This window comes from Falco naumanni, chromosome 19, assembly GCF_017639655.2.
Source record: "Falco naumanni isolate bFalNau1 chromosome 19, bFalNau1.pat, whole genome shotgun sequence".
In the NCBI taxonomy this organism is placed as follows: Eukaryota; Metazoa; Chordata; class Aves; order Falconiformes; family Falconidae; genus Falco; species Falco naumanni.
Genome location: NC_054072.1, coordinates 5,729,761 through 5,751,455, shown reverse-complemented (window position 1 = coordinate 5,751,455; position 21,695 = coordinate 5,729,761). Strand labels below are relative to the sequence as shown.

The 21,695-nt window shown below is 56.2% G+C and overlaps 2 protein-coding genes across 4 annotated transcripts in view; both read right to left on the bottom strand.

The window, feature by feature from the left end:
- Window positions 1-1,809: 1,809 nt before the first annotated feature.
- On the bottom strand, window positions 1,810-5,231 carry LOC121099438 (CD59 glycoprotein-like). Its single transcript, XM_040618346.1, has 3 exons — window positions 5,102-5,231; window positions 2,879-2,992; window positions 1,810-2,161 (listed from the first exon to the last, which is right to left on the bottom strand). Exons 1-3 carry the CDS (start codon window positions 5,157-5,159, stop codon window positions 1,959-1,961), a joined length of 375 nt encoding a protein of 124 aa, XP_040474280.1. The 5' UTR covers window positions 5,160-5,231; the 3' UTR covers window positions 1,810-1,958.
- An 844-nt stretch (window positions 5,232-6,075) lies between these two features.
- TACC1 (transforming acidic coiled-coil containing protein 1) overlaps window positions 6,076-21,695 on the bottom strand; it is a 33,730-nt gene continuing 18,110 nt past the window's right edge. For 2 of the 3 annotated variants that reach the window (XM_040617921.1, XM_040617919.1), the window contains exons 4-14: window positions 20,940-20,975; window positions 18,046-18,106; window positions 17,288-17,486; window positions 15,622-15,677; window positions 13,248-13,382; window positions 12,981-13,057; window positions 12,539-12,582; window positions 12,276-12,436; window positions 11,615-11,721; window positions 10,883-11,003; window positions 6,076-10,264 (exon numbers count right to left, since the gene is read on the bottom strand). In XM_040617921.1, coding sequence (XP_040473855.1) covers window positions 10,196-10,264; window positions 10,883-11,003; window positions 11,615-11,721; window positions 12,276-12,436; window positions 12,539-12,582; window positions 12,981-13,057; window positions 13,248-13,382; window positions 15,622-15,677; window positions 17,288-17,486; window positions 18,046-18,106; window positions 20,940-20,975 — 1,066 coding nt within the window. In that variant the 3' untranslated portion in view covers window positions 6,076-10,195. The remainder of the gene's footprint in view (window positions 10,265-10,882; window positions 11,004-11,614; window positions 11,722-12,275; window positions 12,437-12,538; window positions 12,583-12,980; window positions 13,058-13,247; window positions 13,383-15,621; window positions 15,678-17,287; window positions 17,487-18,045; window positions 18,107-20,939; window positions 20,976-21,695) is intronic. The other variant, XM_040617920.1, reaches the window with a different exon arrangement.

Below are 21,695 nucleotides of genomic sequence, written 5' to 3'. Positions count from 1 at the left end.
ATGTCCTACAGCAACCAGGGTCCCCTGCAGGAAAACATCCTCATGTACTCCAGGGAAGGAGCAGAGCCCACAGCAGACACAGAATAATCTGTTTTCTAGAGGTCTTCCCTCCAGTGGCAGCAGCCAAGCATCCTTCTTGGCTGGTTTTAACCCTCACAAGACTCAATATCCATCTTCTCCAGAACTTTTGACCCTCTCATCCTCCAGCACTCACCGAGGCCTCTTTCAGCAGCATCTCGTAGCAGGGAGCTCCACAGCTGGATCCAAGCATGCTGCATTATTTATTTTCTTCTGTTTGAACTTGCCCTTTTCGATTTCAGTACCTGTTCCCTTTTTTCTTGCGTTATGACTGAGGGAAACTCCCAGCAGATTGCTTTGCTAGAGGAGCAGCAGCTGGGCTTCCAGTCAGCAGTCTGCTGGCTTGCCCCACATTGTTTCCTGCAGTCAGTTTCCCACTCTCCTCCCCATGCTCCCAGTCATCCTTCTCTTTCCTCCCCTCATCATCCTCCTGTCTTCCCTGCTCGTTCCTGTTCACTCGCTTTTACCATTCTCCCTTACAAAACAAAGCAGCACCGAGCGCTCCTGGGGGGGGGGGGGGTGTCTTTCGAGCAAAGCTTTGAGCTGTGCGAGCGCCAGCCATCCCAGACCACCAAGCAAGCCCCACGTCAGCACTCCCCCCTGCAAACCACGCACTGGCAGGAGTCACCCAGGAGCTCAGCGAGTGCTGAGCTGCGCAGGGGGGGGGAGCAGCCTCCCCATGCCTGGCCGATCGCTCCTTGGATGACTTTCCCCCAGCTGCTCTCAGCCACTGCAGCAAGCAGAGCACCGGCGTTTGCTTGGCTCAGTGGGGACGCTTTCACATCCATAAGCATCATGCATTGAAAAAAACAGGAAAGTGGTTTGCTTGCCTGCTGCCCGGCTCTGCGTCCCGCAGTGCCATTGCTCCTTGCGAGCCTCAGGAGCCTTGCTCTTATCCCAGCGTGCAGCTGACTTTCCCACAGGGCAGCTCAGCTGAAGCCCCCCATGTCTTGCATCCTCCTCAACCACCCCACACATCTCACCTCCTCCTTACCTCAGCCCAGTACTGTTTTTCTCCTCCTTAGACTGCAAAATCCCCAGGGCCAGGTGCCCGTGCCTGCATCGGACCAGCCCTAGGAGGTTTCTGGGCTTCAGGAGGACTTTACATAAAATCACTCGTTAGTAGGTAGAAACAATGGGCACCTGTGGGACACTCCCTGTCATGAGGGGTTCAAAGGGAAAGCCTGGTGGAAAGGGGAAAAGCAAGATCTCCCAGAGGTGGCAGTGACCACCAGGGGATGAAAGTCACCCCAAAGTTTCATCTCCTTGCAACTGCAGACATGCAGCACCACTTGTCTGGGGATACCCACCCCCACCCCATGCAGGGTGGCCGGGGCTCACTCCAGAGGCGACGGGGTCCCAGTGGATGGTTTCCTCCCACAGAGCAGCACCAAGAGCTGCACCAAACAGGCTCGGCCAATATTTCATGCCAAATGTATTTATAGTCTGTCCAGACTTGCATATTTGCAGCCACAGGAGGGAAAAAACGTCTCCCCGCAGCCATGATTCTCAAGTTAGCAGAAAGCAGCCCAAAAGCATCTCTGTCAGGGCAGCATGCTGGGAGCGGGGCTCTGCCCTGGGTCCCCCCAGGCTCTGCCTGACGAAACCTCCCAGGGTGGCTGCACTCAGGTGAGCTCCCAGCCCCACAGGGAGCCAAATCAGTTCGGTTTGAGCCGTTTTCTCCGAGGTTACGGTTTTCCTGTCAATGAGGAGCAGCGGCTGCGAACACGGTTTTCAGCTGCAGCGTTTATTTGAGTGGTGGCGGCTCAGCCTCCCCCATGCTTTAAGCAGCAAGCAAACCCACCGGTGTGCGTAGCGCGTACCCCTAGGCTATTGCAGCAAGCAGCTACGCCGGGCCAGCCGCCCCTTGCCTGGGACCCTCACGGCCAGCTCAGCAGCAGCTTCCCCACCAATGCAGCAGCCAGCAGGCTGGGGAGGGGCAGCGGCGTGGCCCCCCCACTGTTCCTGGAGCCCCGGGGTGGTCCGTTGCAGTTGTCGCTGAAGCAGCATTTCAGTGTGGCCCCACCAGAGCTGCCACGCTGGTCACAGAAGGACTTGTAGGAGCAAGACTTAATGACGCTGTCTGCAAGGAAAGGCACATACAACACGAGGTGTCAGGCACCCCCGGGTGTCGGGGGCTTCACTCCTGCCCTGCTAAGCAGGGGGAGGAAAGGGAGCAACCAGAGCCATGTCCCAGCATATTGCTTTACAGATGTGGAATAAAACGGTCTCTGTCCTGCCCACAGAGCTGCCAGGAGAGCCAAGCAGCGGGCCGGTGGCCAAGGGATGCCCCATGGTCACACCACCCCAAGTCAACGTGGAGCACATCACACAGCTCTGCTGCGGAATAGTGACCACATATTTATAACCGCACGTGAAAGTACATATAGCCCAGGCTACGAGAGAACCTGGGGCGGGAGCGGGGCTGGTTTTGGGAACCATCTCTCCCCATCTCACTGGCCATGCTGCTGCCTCGCACTGAGGGTGGTGAAGCATTGCTGGAGGGTGGGAGCAGCATGCCACTAAAAAGGACTTTCCTTACGCCAGCAAAGGGCTGTGAGCTACCCCAGACCAAAAGCATGTTTTTAAGGTCTAAAAACTCAGAAAAAAACCAAGTGGCTCACCCCTGCTTCATGTGGACAAGAGGAAGCCAGTTGCTGGTCTTGCCTGGTTGGCCCTTTGCTTGTTCTCACCCTCTGGTCCCCAGGAACCCCCAGTGTGTGTCCCCTGGCCCCTCCAGTAGCCTTCAGCCCCTCCAGTGCCCCCCAGCACCCCCGGTCCCCCCAGCCAAGGGACTTACTGGGTGCAGTGATGGTGAGGCAGGCGTCGGCGTACTGGGGGCAGCTGTGGGAACCTTGCTTGTTGCAGTCGTTCTCGTTGGACGCAACGCATTTGTGGCATTTCAGTGCTTTACCTGTGCAAAGATGGGGAGGAGGAGGAGTGAGAGTGGCAGTGACGTGCCATCTGGTGACCCCCAGCACTGGGACGGGGAGTCACAGGCAAGGGTTAGCACTGGTCAGAGCCGAGCAGCTCTGCTGGCTGGGAATCGGCAAGGCCACGGCACGCAGCAGGCTTTGGGATGTGGGGTCTCTCCTGTCCGTGACATTCATGAAAAACTCTTCCAAGTGTGAATCAAAATGATGAGTGCTAAACTGGGCAGGCTAGCTCCCCTGAGTCCTTGCTCTGCAAAAACTTCCTGAAATGGAGTGACCTGTAGTTAATTCGCTTTACAATAAAAATAGGTAATGTAATATTTAAAAAAAACACCCTAGATCTTTGTTTTCTTGTGCCCGATTTCATTTTAATGAGCATTTTGGGGAGACAAGGGAAGACTCATCTAACCTGTGGAAGCAGGTTTTGTGCATTTGTGTGCCTGGACTGCAGCAGCTCCCCCATGCAACGCTCAGAGTGCACAGCCCGGGGACACTGCCCAGGGGGACAGGCGCAGTGACAGGCAGCGGAGTGCTGGGCAGGCGTGTGTGTCAGCAAGGACGAGTCATCTCCAAATGGTTCTCAAAGGTGGCCACGGGCATGTTAGATCACAACCAGCCCATCACCTCCGCCGGCACTCTGTGCGTCAGAGGCCGATAATAGGTGCGAGAGCTGACTGACCCTTTAGGAGAGGAAAATGCTCAGCTGCCAGAGGTCCCTGCTTGGTTTAGGAACCAGCTGAGCAAATGTGAAAGCGTTCTTATCATTTTATAACAGGAAAAGACTTTAAATAACGGTGCTGTTTTAAATATCTGCAGATGAAGCACCCTCCCCCCGAAAAAAAGAAAAAAAGAACAAATCTGAGGTTCCTGCTCTTGCCTGAAATTACGAATACTTGATTTTGATGGTGATGGTTAAATTACCACCGGTGTCGGGAGTAAAATTTGTCTCTGCTTTGCTGGCGGAGCAGAGCCCTCTCGTGGCCCAGCTCCGGGTCCGCAGGGTGGCTCCTGCACGAGGTGGCCGGAGCTCCCAGTTTCATCTCATGGGAAAGGAGGAAACCCACGTCTCAGGAAAACTGGGATTTCATGGGGTCAAACGCCAGTAAACGCCTGCCATTAACCTGTGGATAACTGGCTAGCTGAAAAAGGTCTCATAGACATAGTCCAGCTGGCTGGACAAAAATGCACATCGCTCTCAGCTTATCTGAAGTAAAGCAAAATACACTGTCTTTGGCTGTCCTTGTTACACAATAACAGGAAGATTTCGGTGGGAAAAGAATGTTGCAGGTGGGAACAGATAACTACAGAAGAGAAACTAGGGGCGGGCTTGGTATTTAGGCAACTAACCAATAATGAGCTTAACTTTTGTAATATGTAAGAGCTAATTATAACAAGGCATAAAAGGTGACTGTAAGGGACAATAAACGAAGTCTGCTGATCACTCATATCGAGTGACTGTGTCTTCCCTCCGTCGCGACATTAACCCACACTGACCCTGACTTCCACAGTGGGATTGCTTGTCTCCTGCTTCTCCTTTGCGGTTCTTTGCAGCATGGCACAGCCTTCATTTACCTGTAGCTAAAAACGCAGTCATGGTTCGTCTCGTCTCGGTCCAAAGGTCCCGAAACCATCCTGAGGTGACCACAGCAGCATTGCTCAGAGCACTGCAACCACTCTCCCGCCTTTTAAGATGGCTTTTTGTGGTTCTGCCTTCGAGGAGCCAAGTTTTAGCTGGGAAACACGGCTGCGGCGATGAGAAGCTGCTGTTGGCCGGCTCAGGTGCCTCCTCAGCTCCATCAGCCAGAGACCGGAGGCTCTGCAGTCCCGGCTGGGCACCTCACGCCTGTGCTTTGTGCAAGTGGCAGAGAGCAGGCGAGGGGCTGGGTGCTTCTCTGGGTGCCTCTAAGAGGAGAAAGCCACCATCCCGGCAAAACACCATTTTTCTGCAGGGAAGGGAGCAGCAGCAGGCAGGGGCGCAGTGGGCGCACACAAGCCTGCAGGCAGGCAGCAGGGCCGGGGCAGCAGCAAGCAGGAAAGCAGCTACAGCGATTTACCCCACCTTGCCCTGCCCTGAGCTATAGGACACTTACTTTCTCCGGCCAGGGATGTGATGACAGCCAGGGCCAGGAGGGTCTTCAGGGCGAACATTTTCAGCAGTGTGCAGCACAGGGCACGTATCCTCTGTTTTGTCTTAAGGTCTTACAGCTAATCTGCTTGGGTGATTGGATCACTGGGCTGGGGATAACACACTTACTGCAGCCCCTGCTAATGCCATCTTAGCTGGGGAGGACAGGATGCAGGTCCCCAAGGGCATGGGCCAGTCTGGGGCATGGGATCAGGGCAGAGCAGTGGTCCGGTGCCTGTGGAGTTGGCCAGACCTGCCCACACTTGCTGGGCTGGGCTCTGCACTGCATCTCACTGGCGCCTGCTATGGGAACCCTCTCCATCTCCAGAGTACCTTGTGGTGGCTTTCAAAGATCCTGATCAAGCCCATCTGCTCCATCCAAAGAATAATCCCTTCCTTGCCATTTGCAGCAGCCAAGCTGGGGAAAGAGCCTCCAAAGTTTCCAATCCACCCAAAGAGAAGTGCAAGAGAACAACTGAAAACCCATAAAGGGCTGGGAGTCCAGTGGAGCCGCCCCTGTGCTCACCCAGCCCTTGGCTGGGCAGGGCAGTCTCTGTCCTTACAGAGGGGTTTACCCAAGGCCACGGAAGGTTATCGGGGTCAGCCCAGGGATGAAGCAGAGTCCCACTGCCCAGCGTCCTGCCGCAGCCCTCAGCTCTTCCTCCTGGCCAAGCTCACTGGCGCACAGTTCAGCAAAACCTGCCGGGAGCATCATTGCGGCATGGTAGGAGTCAAGGGGGCATCAAAGTCGTCTCAGGTCTGAATTTCAGAGCTGATGAACACACCCTTCAGGAACAGATGATAACAATGATTATTTGAAACCAACTGCATTGTAAACCACATTAAAAAGAGGCAGAATAGGGCCCATCCTGGAAGATAAAGCCAGCTTCTCCAAAAGCCCTTCACTGACCTTACAAACACCAAGGAGGCTTTCAAGAGTGATAAACACAATTTTTATTCAGGCAATGAAACATGGAAAAAATATATTAGTAATCATTATAATAATCTCATTTGTGTGAGTATAACTCTTACAAATATTTACCTGACATATAAAAGGGAAATTATTGTACATATAAAATTGATGGCGATGGCAGTTACATACATGGTCTGGAGCGATGGGGATAGTAGTCAATGCAGAGAAAGTTCCTGCCTGGGGTGGGGGCACACCGGAGGGATGGGTGGGAGGGATTTGCAGTCGGGGTGGTTACTTGTTGGCACTTCACTGCAGACAGAGATCTGCTGGCAGATGCACACTTGCAAACAGCAACACTAGCGGCTTACAGGCAGGCACCCACCACTGTCAGAAAGGGGTATTTAAATTCTACTGCAAGAAAAAAGACAACACACACAACCAGGCTGCGCTCCCGACGCGCAGGTACCTGCAGATTTCCCCGCGCTGGTCACACATCTTGGCTGGAGCAGCCGGGCAGCGTTTGAACGCCGTGCACTGCTCCTGCTGCCAGCTCCCAGCTCGGCCCAGTGCCGCCGGTGAGCCGGTGCCGGCATCACGCCTCTGCGGCATTGCCGAGCGGGAGCTCCAGGGCCAAGCCAGCCCCAGTGCCACCAGCTCCGCACGCGGAGAGTGGCACACAGGGGGCAACGGCCCTGCCCGTTGACAAACACACGCCTTCTATTATATATAACTATAACCATTATATATATATATTTATATATGTAACTATAACCATATTATAGTTAATAAATCATTCCTTAGGAATCTTCTTTGCCCAGACTGGAAGTGCATGCTGACAGGCACAGGAACGCAACAGCACTGGGGTGAGGGAGGCAGCGAAAGTGGGAGCAGGAGACACCAGGAGCAGAGACGGGGCGCATGCTGCCCGCGGGGAGTACGGACGTGGAAGCTGCTCCCCGCAGGCAGCCTGACCTTCCCGGCGGCTTCGCTTTGCCAGAGGGGCACGACTGCAGCACGGATTGCACTGTACGCAGGTTGGGGTTCTGGGGAAGTGCCGAGTGGTGAAAACCAAACTTCTGCAATCATCTGCCACCTCCGAGGGCCAGAACACCCCTGCCTAGAGACTGACCACCAGACACGCTCGGGTCAGGCTCCCAGCGAGCCCAATGCCCCGAGCCGGTTGCTGTGCTCGGTGCTGACCCTCCGGCTGAGCAAACCTGGCCCTGGCTGGCCACGGCGCACACAGAACCTGAGTTATCCCTTGCGCTAGGGCGGCAAGTACACACTCCCGCAGAGGGGCTGGGGCGTTACACCGTGCGTAAAGCCAGCACGTGGTGCAGCGTGCCCCCACGCAGAGCCCAGGGCTGAGGGGCTGCCACCGTCCCTGCCCGGGGGCTGCCACCTGCTCTGGCTCCATCAGCCTCACGCTGGGACCTCAAGCGCAGCTACGGGCACGATGGCAAACCCATGTGCCAAACCAGAAGAAGCCCTGAGAGCCTGCACAGCGCCCTGCTCTGCAGTGACCTGGTCCCTTCGGTTTCTGAAGGGCTGCAAAGAGAAAAACCCAACTCCCAAACAAACCCCTGGGTCTCAAGGGCTTTCATTTACCTGCACAGACCCTCAGAAGGTCCAGAGGGGCAGCACCTTCCTGGGGTCACTCCCTGCTGTCACCACCACCCTGCTGAAGCCTGGCAGCCAGGAAAGGGACACTTGCATCCAGGCGGGAATGCTGCCTTGGAGCTGGACACAGGAGAAGTGAGCAGTCTGCAGACCCCCAAACTGATGAAATTGGTGGGGAGCCACACTCCAGTGGGATGGGGCTGGCATCTTTGACTCCCCAGAGTCTTCGCAGATCATCTGACAGATGCTTTTGTACCAGCTTATTAGAGGGAAGTGTGGGGAGGACAAAGGCGGGGCGCAAAAAAAAAAAAGAAAAAGAAAAAAAAACGGGGAAAAAAGGTTTTTCCTTTCAGCCAGCATAAAGCCACAGGGGCACAGCTCTGAGCGGGGTCAGCCATCAGCTTTCCCACCACCCAGCTACTAGCCTGTTCACTGGGATAACTGGGAACACGGTGAACAGTCCTGGTCTGCGTACTAGGACAGGCTACCAGCTTCTTTGTCTGCTTAAGTGTATAATAAATTCTCTCTATATATAATATAACTAATAAAATATATACCAATTGTATGGCTCTGATTTAAACAGATGTTTGCACTGCATGCTCAACACGGGGAATTAGAAAACAGGAGGAAAACAGCTGGATTCTTTTACAAAAAGGTAGCAGCAAAAAAGTTTGTGAAAGTCTTAGAAAGGCTGGGTAGGAAACAGTCCAAACAGCAAATACTTCCCTTATTTGATGCTTTATGACTATCAAGGCGACAGCAGAGAATCCTCCACCACTGCAGCTATTGCCTGGTCCCATTGATCTGCCCTTCTGCAGGACAGGATGGTCCTGCACTGACCCCAAGGGGCATCACCCCCAGCCCCCAGCACCCCCAATACATTGGCCACAGGTGCCTGCTGGCAGGCACCACGGCCAGGAGGATGTGGCACTGCACAGCGTGCACAGCAGCAAAACTCGCCAGGCAAGGCTGGCTCGTGCAATGGTGCTACTGGGAAGGCGCGCACAGGACCCACGCAGGGATTTAAACACGATGCATCACTCCAGAGCCCCCTGGTCCTCAGCACAGTGCAAAGGCAACCTCAGCAATTCTGCTGGAGCTTGGTGTGTCCAGAAAAGTAAACACCTCTGAAACAGAGCAGGCAGCCTGCTGGCGGGGAAACTCAGACTTTGGGCTGCATCCAGACAGATTTCAAAGTGTCTTTTACTGCTGTCTGGATCTGCCTTTGCCTGTATTTAGTTCTCTTAATATTCAGTGCTGTAAGGGCATTTTTGACAGCAGTGCAAGACCGCGGGCAGTACTGCGCTCCTCCTTGCCTTTCTGTACCAGCTGGCGAAAGGACCCTGAAGTCAGCAGAATCATGAAGCAGTTCAGGGTTTGCTTCCTTCCTCCTGCACCATCCAAAGTGGGGAACTAACCTCACTAGGTGTGGGGAGCCAACAGCAAGGGGCTGGGCTCTGCACATTTCAAAGCAGACTAGAAACTCTACCCTAACAAGCCTCAGGAGGTGCCAGGGCTGCGGGCAGGGTGGGGAAGGTGGACGGACAAGTCCCAGCTCTCCAGAACCAGCATTTTCCCCTGTTTCTCCAATACCTCCTGGGGCAGAAGCCTCCTGTCCTCCCCTTGGCTAGGTTCTCCTTTGAGAGGATTTGAGTTACTACTGGTTAAGTGGCCGTATCCATGCTCCCGAGGAAATGAGACACGTAGCAGGACCCTGCCCGACGGGAAGAAGTGAGAAGAGAGCCCAAGTGCTCATAAATGCTAATAAAGTGCACGAATGCAGAGACATTGGCTTCCTTCCTCCAAGGCTGGCACAGCCAGGGATGAGGATGTGCTGTGCTGTTTCACCCATGTACCAGAGACCAGGACCAGCTCCGGCAACACCACCATCTCTCCCAACACCACTCCATCTACCAGGAGGCTGCTTCAGCCCAGGGATCCAGGCTGGTGGCCCCAGACCACCTGTAGCAGGTGCCTGGGGTCCCCAAGCCCCTTCACTGCCTCCCCAGCCGTGCACGCATGGGCCAGCTCCTCTTTCCAGTGCAAGGGCCAGTGGCTCCGAGCCTGGCATCACCCGCATCCCGGGGCAGGACCTGCTAGGCAGGGCTGGACTCGTGCAGTTGAGCACGTGAGGACAGTAAGTGACAGCATGTGTAGGGGCACCACTAGACCCAGCCCAGCTGAGGGGGACAGAGCCCAGGGTGTCACCTCCCAGCTGAGAGCTGGCATCCGTGCAGGTGGACGGCAGGGCAGCCACTTGCTACGGACACCAGGAGGGACACGCATGCCCAGCCTGACCACAGGGAACACAGCCCCAGAGCCCTTGGGAGACAGAGGCAGGGACAGCGCAGGGACTGGCTCTGCACGGGGGCCGCAGGGTCCGGCAGCCGAGCGGAGCAGGCAGCTGGACGTGTGTGCTTCTCTGCTGGGGGGGAGGGGGGGGGGGGTCCTGGGCAATAAGGCAAGGTGCTTGACGTTACAAGAAAAGCAGCCAAGTGCAGAGTGCTGGACGAGGGGCGGTGAGACTCAGTCTGTCTTTCCCAGCTTCGCTATCAGCTCGTCACAGATCTTGGTCAGCTCCTCAATCTCCTGGTTCTGGAAGAAAAGCAGATCTTGAGGACCCCTGCAGCATCACAGATGGAGGATAACACTCGGGACCATCTGCCACCGAGCCAGCGCGGGAAGGGGCAGCTGGCTCCTACAACCTGCCCCTGCAACAGCTCTCTGGTGCATCACCCAGATGCTACGGGGAGCCCTGGGCTCAGCCCTCCTCACCCTCAACACACCCCAGAGCTGCACAGACACCCGTCGCTGCCCAGCTGCAGCCCACCCTGCTCGGCTCAGCCCATATGTCTGGTAGTGGGCACCTGTGAGCAAGCTCTGCCCGTGCCCCAGGACAGCCAAACACATGCCAGCCCTGAACCAGCAGCCACATCACTGCACACAGCCATGCCTACGCCTGGGCAGAGTCTGCACCTCCTTCCTTGCGAGAGGACGCAGTTGTACATTTTATAAAAAGAAAAAAATAAATCAACCCACAAAACACGAACAAAACAAGCAAAGAAACACCCCCAAAACCGAAACCACAAACACTTTCCGGGCCAAAATCCTGGAGGACCCCTCCAGCACCCACAGGATGCTCAGGGCAGCAAAATGGAAATGCAGAGCACAGCCAGCACGGCTGGCAGAGAGGAGGCAGGGCAGGCGCGTTACCTTCTGCTGGAGGGCTCGCTCCAGGGACTCCACCTTCATCTGCTCCTTGCGAAGCCCAGCGTGCAGCGCCGCGCTCTCTGCCTTGGCCTTGGTGCGCACCTGGGCGATCTCCTCGTTGGCTCTGCGGTGGCGTTTGGAGAGAAGGGGACAGGGATCACACCCAGGTGCAGGCAGGAGCGGCACCGCGGCACGTCAGAGCACGTGGTGTCAGCAGAGCCCAGCTCCTGCTTGCCTGGATGCATCAGAGGTGGTTTTCCCATAGGGAAAACCTGCATGAAACTGGATTAATTCACCCCCCCCCCCCCCCCCAAACTCCTGTATGGAAACTCTGCTTTCTCAGAGTGAAGCTAAACCAGTTCCTCACCGACTTCCCTGGGGGCTACCATGTGTTGGCGAGCTGTCAGCTGAGCCTTGGTAGCTGCACATCCCCTACACCACAAACGTGAGCCCTCAAATGTGGACCTTGCTAAGTGACTGTAAATAGACCATGAACCTCACTTTCTCCATTAGAAAAAAAAAAAAAAAAAAGTAAGCAGAGATCAGAGAATCCATTCAGGGATTTGTGCTGGCTTACTTACAGCCATTTAAAGTCACTTGAGCCTGAGGTTGTAAAAGGCAGCTTTTCACATCAATAAGCTCCTGCCTTCCAGCCTCAGGAAAGCCAAATGAAAACACTGCCCTACAAGGTCTTTAAGCACCCAGCAACCTCATGAACCTCATGCATGCCCTTACTTGTCTAATTTTTCTTCTGCATGGACTTTCAGGGCCTGATACCGCTGCTCTTCTTGCTTGACCCGGGTTAAATAATCTTGAGCACACTTCTTCAGAGCTTCTTCATTCTGGGAGGAAAAAAAAAAAAAAAAAAGTACATCCATCTGCACGGGGACTGAGCACAGAGATGCTGCCCTGATGAGACGATACAGCCTGAGTATCAAAGGAAAAGGCTTTAAATAGAATCAGCTTCTCCCTTATGCTGGAGCCCCTTATCCACCTTGGCAGCATGGAAAAACAGTGTGTAGATGGAGGCAGAGTTTCTTGGGGCACTTTGCCCTGGCACCTGCCTTCCCTTGGCCGCAGCTCTGCCCAGGGCAGGATGCTCCAGGGCCAGCAGCTCAGCAGGAGAGTGCCAGGAACAGCCAGCTCCCCGTGAGCCCAGCTCCCCACACTGTCTCCCTGTGGCATTTGAAAGACTCTTTGCTCATTTTATCAGAAAGTGCACAGATGAAAGCAAGCAAGAAGCCCTCCAAGCAAGGGTTGGGGCATCTGAAGCAGCACTGCATGGGGCGGGAGGGCCACGGTGCTGCAGTGTGGGGCAAAGTGGGGCAATGCTGCACGGGAACCCTGTGTCTTAGGACCAAGACTACAGGGAGAAAGAGGAAACCAAGGTAAGGACCTTCTTAAAGCCTTCTAGGACGCTCTTCAGGTTCTCATATCTCCTGAAGAGATCTGACAAGGACCTCTCCACCGAGTTTAGGTCTGCCAGAGCCTGCTCCTTTTCCATCGTGAGCTGCTGCATGTTCTTCTGAGATGTCATGTTTGTCCTCTGCTCATCCTCTGTGACAGAGAATAAACAGTGGGGACATGGTGACTGAGGGGGGACAGCTGTGGCAGCCAGCTCCCTGGCCCCGCACGCCCGGCCAGGCGACGGCACCTTACCTATCATCTGGGCAATGGTCTTCTCATACTCAGCCACGATTTTCCTAGAAGAAAAGGAGAAAAAAACCCAACCACAGGTAAGAGGCAGCAGTTTTTTGCAGACATGCACCTACAGCTCTGTTGCCAGCAAGCCGCCCCCTCCCCCTGCCACACAGGCAGCCCAAGCAGCAGCCTGTCTGCACAGCCCCAGCTGCAGTGCCCATCATCGCTGCTCCATGCTAAGCTCCATCTCAAACCAGCACAGCTAATGGGATTTTATTCCTGCAACAAAGAAACCGGCAGGCTTGACACGGCACAAGCACAAAGAGTACACGTCTCCTAACACATCCCACCCTGACGATGCCAAGCCGTGTCATCCCATTACGGCCCCGCTAACCCACCTCCGGATGGGGAATAGAGCACAGGGCGCTGGCAGGCGAATGTGCGAGGAGAAAACTTTTACCTCATCTCTAAGACTTCCTGGCGGCTCTCTTCGTATTTCTTCTTCCACTCGCTCGCTTCAATCTCCTTTGTGATTATCTAGGTCGCAGCAGACACAGGACCCTTGGGATGTGCTCTGGGTGGTCTCTCTCCTGCCCCACGCCTGCGATGCGCAGGGGACCTCCCCGAGGCAGAGCAGAGCTGCCCCTGCTCCCCCCAGCAGAGGGGCAGCCCTGGGGGGCTGCCACATTGGGGTGCACCCGGGGAGGACAGGGTTCCCAGCAATTACCTCCTCTCTGATAAGCGTGAGCACGGCTGTCTTCTCAGACTCACTGAGGCAGATGCTGTCCAGGGGACTCTCACTCCTGTTCACGCTGGTGATGGCTGCAGGGGACTTGTCCAAGGAGCACAGCCCGGCATTGCCCTGAGGGGGAATTACCCAGCTGGGATGCTGTGTGCATTTTCTTTTCACGCCACCTGCCCTGTTTGGTGTGTTCTCCCCCATCTTATCAGCCTCTGTTCAGGCACCAAACCTCTCTACCTGCACACACCGACAGCTCAGTTTTAGTTTTAGTGCACTTTAGTGCCCAGTCGCTTGTTGGGAGCTGGAGTCGGGCTGTGGGACACCCACAGGCTACCCCCAGAAAGCAGCATCCTGAAGGGAAGACCCAGTAAGAGCCCATTTCGGAAGGAGGAGACCCAGCTCTGAGCAGAGATGTGCTCACATCTGACACCCCTTCACCTTCCCCGTGGTTGGTTTAAAAATATCTCCAGCCTGGAGGATCTTTGCTGGCTGTGAGCCACACGCAGGGGGGCTGCACGGGGTCGCCAGTCTCCATCACCTCCGAGTCAGGTGGAGACATCACTGCAGCTGACGCATCCACAGTGCTGCCAGCAGCTGCAAGGACATTTGCTGGGCCTTGCTGATTGCCCGGAACGCGCAGGGGAGCTGGCAGGGGGAGCAGGCTTCACCTCCCTGCAAAGCAAGTGTCGGGCTGACCCAGCTGTGAGGCTGTTCCCACTCCTTCCCGAGGGACAGCCCCGCTCATCCCATGCTCTGGAAGAGCTGCAAAATTGGAGATGGTCACGCAGGGCTCCCGGCATCCTCGTTTCCATTATGGGTACTCCTACAAGGGTAGGGGTGGTTGCACCCCCATCACTCACGGCTTTCTCCCCCAGAGCCCAGCTCCTTTGCACCAGCGCTGCAGCTGCAGGAACCAAGCTGTGGGAAGAGCTCCCTGGATGCTGGCCGCATCCCTTCCCTCGGGGGGGGGGGGTCCTGCAGCCTGAAAGGCCTCCAGAAAAGCATTCCTTCAAACCGAGGCTTACACCACCGCCTGTTCCTCCTTTTATCATCCAAGCCGAAGTGACAGCCCCATGCAGCCATCTCCTTGGGAACCAGCTGCCAGGCCATAAATAGAGAAGTGCTTTGCAGGAGGCAGTCTGCTTTTGGAAACGAGAGCACTAAAGCATTTCTTGCCCTCCCCTCCTCCCCTGTGCTTTGCTGCTCAGGTTCAAGCACAACCAAGCCCTTCACGGCTCTCCCAGCTCTGCTGCCTGCAGTGGGCGAGTGATGGCCAGTGGCAAGGGCCACCCCCAGCGTCACCCCCAGCTGCAGGTTTGGGTCCGGGCAGCTCAGCACTGGGGAGGTTCAGCCCTGTGTGGTTTTGGCCACAGCCTCCCACCACATCTCCCAAAAGCAGGCGTGCACCTGGAGACCTGCAAGTACCTGTGCCCACTGCCCGTCCCACCGCAAATCCTCCCATGCCGGGAGTTTTTGGGATGACCTCAGCTCATCTGCAGGAGCAGAGCCTGCCCGCGCTCTCCCCAGCACCAAACAAAAGGTTCACTTTGCCTAATGTCCTTGTGGGGCTTAGCACGGTTAAATCTGTCTCAGAGAAGCTAATTTTGCTGATGTTGCTAATCTCACTGTCATCTGCTTGTCACTTCCAGCAGCTTTGGCCAGGGGCGGCTAAGCTGGTACGGGGTCCCCCCTACAGTGGAGGAGTCTTGGGGCTACACCAACAGCTCCCATGTGCCACTGCCAGGGTGCCAGGGTCACCGGTGGTGGCAGAACCAGGGGTTTTTTTTTATTCATCCCCCCCATCTCTGGTGTCAGCTGCCCTCCTGAAAGGCAGAGTTTGAGGATGCCTTGCAGAATGCACAGGCACCAGCTGGCCGTCAGAGCCAGCCCTGGATTCCTCCACGTGAGGCACAGCCCCTGTCCTGCAGCTGAGCTGTCTTTTCACTGTCATTCATCCACTTCCAAACGCCACATTTGCTCTCGTTGCCCTCCCACGGCTACAACCCTGGCTCCTCACCAGCCTGGCTCCCTGCCCAGCATCTCTCTCACAAGCAGCAGTGCCCACCCGGGAGGGAGCCATCCTCTGCCAGGCTCGTCCTGGCCTGCTGGGAAATCACCACTATTTTTACCAAGTCCCTGCACGGACTTTTCAATAATTTTAGTTCTCACGGAAACTCATTTCAAAGAGGTTTTGGTAGCACTTCTAGGCTGAGCAGCAACGTGTGCCGCAGCTTCCCACCACCGCCAGGCACGGCGGGGCAGGCAGCAGCTGGGGTGCAGGGGGATCAGCCCTCCCGCAGCCCCACCGCCCTGCCCAGCATCCCTGCAGGAGCGGGAGAGGGAAGCAAGAGGCACTTACAGGGAAGATGCCAGGCCCATCCTTTTCCACCTGCTTGGAGATCTCCTTTTCAAAGCCTAGAGACAAGGAAATACAACCTTTTAGCTACCTGGAAACAAGATCCTGGCGGCACACACAGATTTGCTGGGGTGCAGGCGGATACCCCTGAGCCCCTACATCCCCTGAGCTTCCCCTCCCAAAAGGTTTCTTTGCCCCCAGCTCTTGCCCTTGCTGGGAGGATGCATCCTGCACCTCTGCCAGCCTCTCCTCCTGCACTCCCTGGAGTGGGAGCCAACACTCCCCTCTGGTGGCAGTTCAGCCGGTCCCTGTGTCCCCACAGCTGCCACCCATGCCAGCCACCCCGGAGCCTGCGGGGGAACGAGGAGGATGGAGGAAGATGCACAGGACATTCTGCACTTTGCTGGCCAGCGTGGGCAGGATGCATCCCTGGAGTGAAGCCCAGCTGCTCGGGCCACTCTGGATAGCACAAGCCTCAGCCCACGCCAGCTGGGCCCGGCACCCAAAGGAGCTGCCACATGGCCCCTGCTATTCTCAACAGCAGCAGAGAGAAGAAAAAAATCTGTCTCCTCCCGTCTGCAACGCGCGGGACACCATGCCGTCTCACATTGCACGGGAGGTAATTTATGGACCTCGCTCAAACAACTGCAGACACGACTGGCTATGCACGTGTTAACTGGGCACAGAAAAGTGTGTCGCAAGAGCCCAGCTAGGAAAGGAAGAGGCAAAGTAATGCTGGTGTCTGCACACCTCCTGCTATCTCCCCCCATTCACCCCTGTGCCTGGTCAGGGGCTGCACGCCACAGCTCACAGCACCAGCCCTGCAGCCGGCCCACCCCTGCCTGGCCCTCTGAGGCCAGCAGCAATAAATAAAACCTCCCAGCCTCTCTGCTGACTGTCAGGTTTTTCCTCCCTGGAGAGATAAAGGACTGTTTCCCTCTCCTGAGAGCCTACAGCTCTGCACAGCATTCAGGAGAAATGATTAATAGGTCCTCGCGCAGGGGAGAGCTGCAAACCTTCCACGCGGCCATTTCTCCTGCTTGCACCTATAACTTTGCTATTGATTAAATGTCATGTTGCTTGGCTTTTAATTATTTTTTAATGGATTGGTCAGAGAGGCTAATTACATAGGAGACGGACAGAAAAATACTGCCAGGAGCATTAGTGGAGATTTTCTGCAGCCACAATGAGATCTCCATCCAGCATAGCCCTTGTGCTGGGACGCAGAGTCCCGGCAGCTCTGCTCCTGGCACAGGCTTTGTGCAGGGCACGAAGCTGGAGCACCCCAGCCAAGTGGCGTGATTGCTCAGCCCAGCCCTCATCCTGGCTCACTGGTCAGCACTGGTTTCAGGAGGGCACCCACAGCACGGCTGCATGGCAGCCTGCGCCACGGGGAGGGAGCCTTGCCGGCCGAGCCGCGTCCTACCGTGGGAAGGGTGCTCTGCACAAACACAGCCTGCACCGTGATTTTTCCATAATGCAAATGCTGCAGATAATAAACCACTGGCAGTTTCATTATAATTTATGGTAGCCTTTAGCTCTGTCAGCGTAAATAGTGACGAAGCTGCGTCGCCTCAACAGCACCAATTCACTGCCAGAGGCTGCAGAGGTGGCCTGGGTGCATGCGTGGTGCATCCCCAGAGCCAGAGGCAGCGGGAATGCTCCTCACCTGCCTCCGTGCCGTGCTTCGCTACCAGCACAGGAACATTCGAGCACTCAAAGTACTCCAGGTCATCTTCTGGCTCGCCCTTCTTCTCCAGCCCGGCCGGTTTCTGCGCAGAGGTGGTGGAGGCCAGCTTCTCCTCATCAGTGGCGTGTCCATCCCGATTTGCAATATCTGGGATTTCTGAGATCAATACTCCTTCATCCTGCAGGATCAAGGCATGCAGTTAAGTAGGATGGAGCTAATCTGTGGGGATCAGGCACCCAGGTTGCTGGACAGTCTGTAGAAGGCATGGGAGGCTTAGCACCAACCAACAAGCTGCTCCCCACCAGCTCCTCAGCGGTTTTTGGCAGAAGGAAACACATGGTGCCAGGGACAGAAGCAATCAACACACAAAATCTATTAACCTGACCACAGAGCTCACAGTGTTTTGCTCACACTGGGGACAGCTCACCCAAGGTCCCTAATGAACCATATGGAACAGAGAGCATTTACTGGGCATGAACAGGAACCCCACTGGGACGGGCTCATCCTGATTCAAGCACAGCCTCCCTCCCTCCCCACCAGGAACCACCCATGGGGAAGATGCTCTCCCCCCGCTGGGAGCTGCCCCTTCCAGGGAACTGGCCCTTTGGCCGGGCACGGCTGCAGGCACACAGCAGCCCAAAGCTCAGCCAGCCCAGCTCTCCCCGTGCACGCCGCTGCCCAGGCCGTCGGAGCATCCCCACGCCCTGCGGCCAGCCCTGCGGCCAGACCCCACATACCTGAGCGCAAACATCCAGGACCAGGGGCTGTGTTTCATATTGCTTCACCTTGCAGCCGCTCCTGCAGGGGAGACAGAAGCAGCCAGCTGAGGTGCGGGCTCACGGGGGCTGTGTGGGAGGGAAGCAGGGGCACGTGTAAGACAGCCCAAGCAAGGGGAAGCAGCCCCAGCGCTAGCATTGCACCCCGCCGCGTGCCAGCAACCCCGCTCACCAGTGAAATATCGAGGCAGAGCAAGTTCTGGAATGAACGGGAGGAACAAGCAAGTAAAACACACGACTACAGAGCAAATTGGGTTCGTCTTTGAGGTGTTTATTCCTGTTGAAGGTGAAGATCTGACAAAGGACCCCGAGGTGCTGACGGCGAGAGACGCAATTGCCAAGAAGCTGGCAAAGACAGCTTTCCCTTGCTGCACCCTCACCCTGTGCATCCAGCGTGACGGCATCCTGAGGCCTCAGTGCACACTGATTTTCTACAGGAAGGAACCACTTCCAGGCTGCCTCATGCCCTGTCTCTGCAGCTGGTGGTTTGTCTGGGACATGTCTTCCACGTGAGTCGGACCTGCACGGCTGGGGCAGATGGTTGCTGGGCAGAGAGCTCTGCTTTGCTTGCGGGACAGCCCCAGGGCAATCCACTCTGCCTCCAACGCTCCATCCGCCAGGTGCAAACGCTGTCCCAGGGAGAAGGGCCTGCAGGTGGGAGAAGGTTCTTGCAGGGGGGAGAAGGTTTAGCTCAGGTTGATCTTGCCAGTGGTCCCGTGGCTGGATGCTCTCCAGTGAGGAAGCTCTCCCTGGAACTTTGTTCCTCATTCCTCAAAACGTGCCATCCCGGAGTCCATCTGCGCAGGGCTGCAGGCACAGCCGCATCCTGACACACCAGGCACCAGCATCCTGGATCAGCTCTGGCAGCGGAGGGACAGTCCCGGTGGGAATGGCCATGTGTGGCACAGGGTCTGTGCCGTTGAAGCCCATGGGGGCTGAGGGAGTCAGCGATGAGACGACACGCACCCCGGCATGCGAAGGAGAGCACGCGTTCTCCTCCCGCATCTCTGCACCCTCTCCCTCCACGTTTAGCAATCTCCCACGGCCCGCTGCCATGCCCGAACCCCCCAGGAGACAATATTTGCTGAGCTGGAGGCAGCTCGTGCGACACTGCAGATACTCCTGGGGAGGGATCTCTGCCCAGGGACACGGGCAGAAGCTTGAGCAGGATTGCAGTGAGCTCCTCCTAGGTTTGAAGAATCCCCCCACTCACTTCGCTCTCCAGTCTCCCCATCCCATTGCACACGTGTACCAGCACAGCATGATGACCAGCATGGCACAGCACATGGAAATTTTGTTTGTACACTGACACACACGCCTGGGTCGCACTGAAAAATCACTCTTGACTTTTTTCTCCATCATGCCCTAACGCGAGCAGCTAAACCGCAGCTCACCGCGTCCTTCTCCACCTCTGCTCTGCCCCATCTCCTGGGGCCGGTGTTACCACACCAACCGGTAGCTGGTTTGCTCTCCCCCCACAACACCAAGACAACAGCTCTGTAGCTCAAGGGGACGGGGAAATGGGAAGAAGACAGCCAAGGCTGACAGCCCCAGCTCCGCGCCGCAGCCCCCGAGGACGCACAGAGCCACCCACGCAGGGGCCACCAGTGTTTACAGCTGGACAAACCCGAAGGCAGGCAGCACCGCCTGGTGCACGCACGGACCCGCCGGGCTGCAGGTCCCGTGTTAAGAGACAGCATCCACTGTTGAACATCGCGCTGTACAAAGGCGGATCCATTCTCGGCCGAGACACAGATGTCAGTGCTTGAGCCCAGCTCTAATCCCGCTCGTGCACATGGCAGGCGGCACTAAGCGGACAAGGAGAGCATTGGGATGGACAGTGTAAGATCAGGAACGAAGCCCAGCACGCTTCTTCCTCCAACTCTCCTTGCACAAGAGCAGAGCCCAGATGAGGCCAGAGGGTCTGACAATCTGCAAGGGACACCGAGCATCACCGGGAGACTAAATGGGGGTAACCCCAGCCCCTCCTGCGTGCCCTCCCCACGGGATGGAAGTGCAGGCCAGCAGCAAGCCCGGGATGGCACAGCACGGGGCACTCGATATTTCACTGGTGTCCCACCGCAGGGCTGCTCATGCTGGGGGTACAGCACAGCCCTGCTGCAGCAGTGCAGGTCGCGGGGCAGCGAGCAAAGGCTGCTTTACTCAAGCCGTGCTTTCTAACCCGTCCATGATCTTACAGATCAGCTCTGCCACCCCAGCTCTGGGCACAGGAGGGATGCTTCAGAGGAGAGCCTTAAGCAAATCAGCTCTGGCGGCCATCAAAGATCTAACGGAGAGCCCTGCTCGGAGCCGGCTGTGAGGGCAGAGCTCCAAGTACCTGGCACATCCCAGAGCTGGAGGAGATAGCCCCCCTGACTCTCTTGCCTCCCAGCTGATGCTTTCCACCCTACCCCTCTAGAGCAGCTGCCTCCCTGGTGGTTTTGCGTGGGAGGGGGTAAAAGACACTCTCATCTCCAGGACTAAAATCTACCCATCTTCACAGGGACCTGGACTGTACAGAAACCTGCTCCCCCTCCTTCAGCTGACGCGCTGGTTTCGAGGACTTGTGCATCATCAAAAGGTGTTGCGAGCCGGCATGCTGCGGGAGCAAGCACAGGCGCACGCCTCCGGTGCAGCTCTCCTCTCCTCCCTCGCTCCCAGGACCTCCCCAGGCTCAGCTGCCCCGGGGGCCTGGCCTGGGAGGTGCTGGGCACAAATCAGACAGCGGAGAGCACGAGTCAAAGGGCAAGAAGGAGCCTGCATGCCATGGAGACGAGTGGGGCCAGCACACACCCAGAGAAAGGACAAAAACCAGCAAAGGAAAAGAAGAAAGAAATACAGAAGAGAGTACTTACAACAGAAAACAGAGAAATTTCACTTGTTCAGTAGTCCTGATGCACCAAAGCACGGACAGGGAGAGAGACAGACAGATGGAGAGAAGAAGAGTGTGTGAAAAGACCTGGGATATTAACTCTCATCTGGAGAAGCACAGCGAGTTGCCCAGCTCTGTCTTTTTGGAAGGAACACGCAGATAAAGGATGCTCTGATTCTGCATTTGCTATTGGCAGCAGTGGGGTGAGATTCAACTCTGCCAGGGAGGTGACCACCCGGAGCAGCCCAGGTGACAGAGAAGGAGTCTGAAAATTCCCCACTGCTCCCCCTCACCGCCAGCTCCTGCTCGGCTGCGGTCACACACGGGAATGCCGGCTCTTAACAAACCCATCAACCCTCTGCAAAGTATTTCTAGGAGAAAAACACCCAACATGCCCCTACTTTTGCCTGCCAGGCTTTATCTGCTCTCTCTGTAAAAACCCACTCTAGTCTTCCCACCAGAGAACCCATTAGCAGAGCGATGGCTGGTTTCGGTTTTACTGCCGAATCAGCCACAAGCTCCGTGCTCCTAAAATTTCCCTTTTTAACCTTACTTCTTGCTTTTGCTTTCAGCTGGCTCCAATTACCCACGTTAAGTGTAATCACAAATTATCGTGGAAAGACCCAAAATTGACTGGGCAATTATTCCCTCGTGCTTTTATCCCCTCTGCTTTGCCTCCCTTGCCTGCGGAGGGGGGCAGGTGGAGCCAAGCCCAGCCACTATCTCAAAGTCAGGCTGA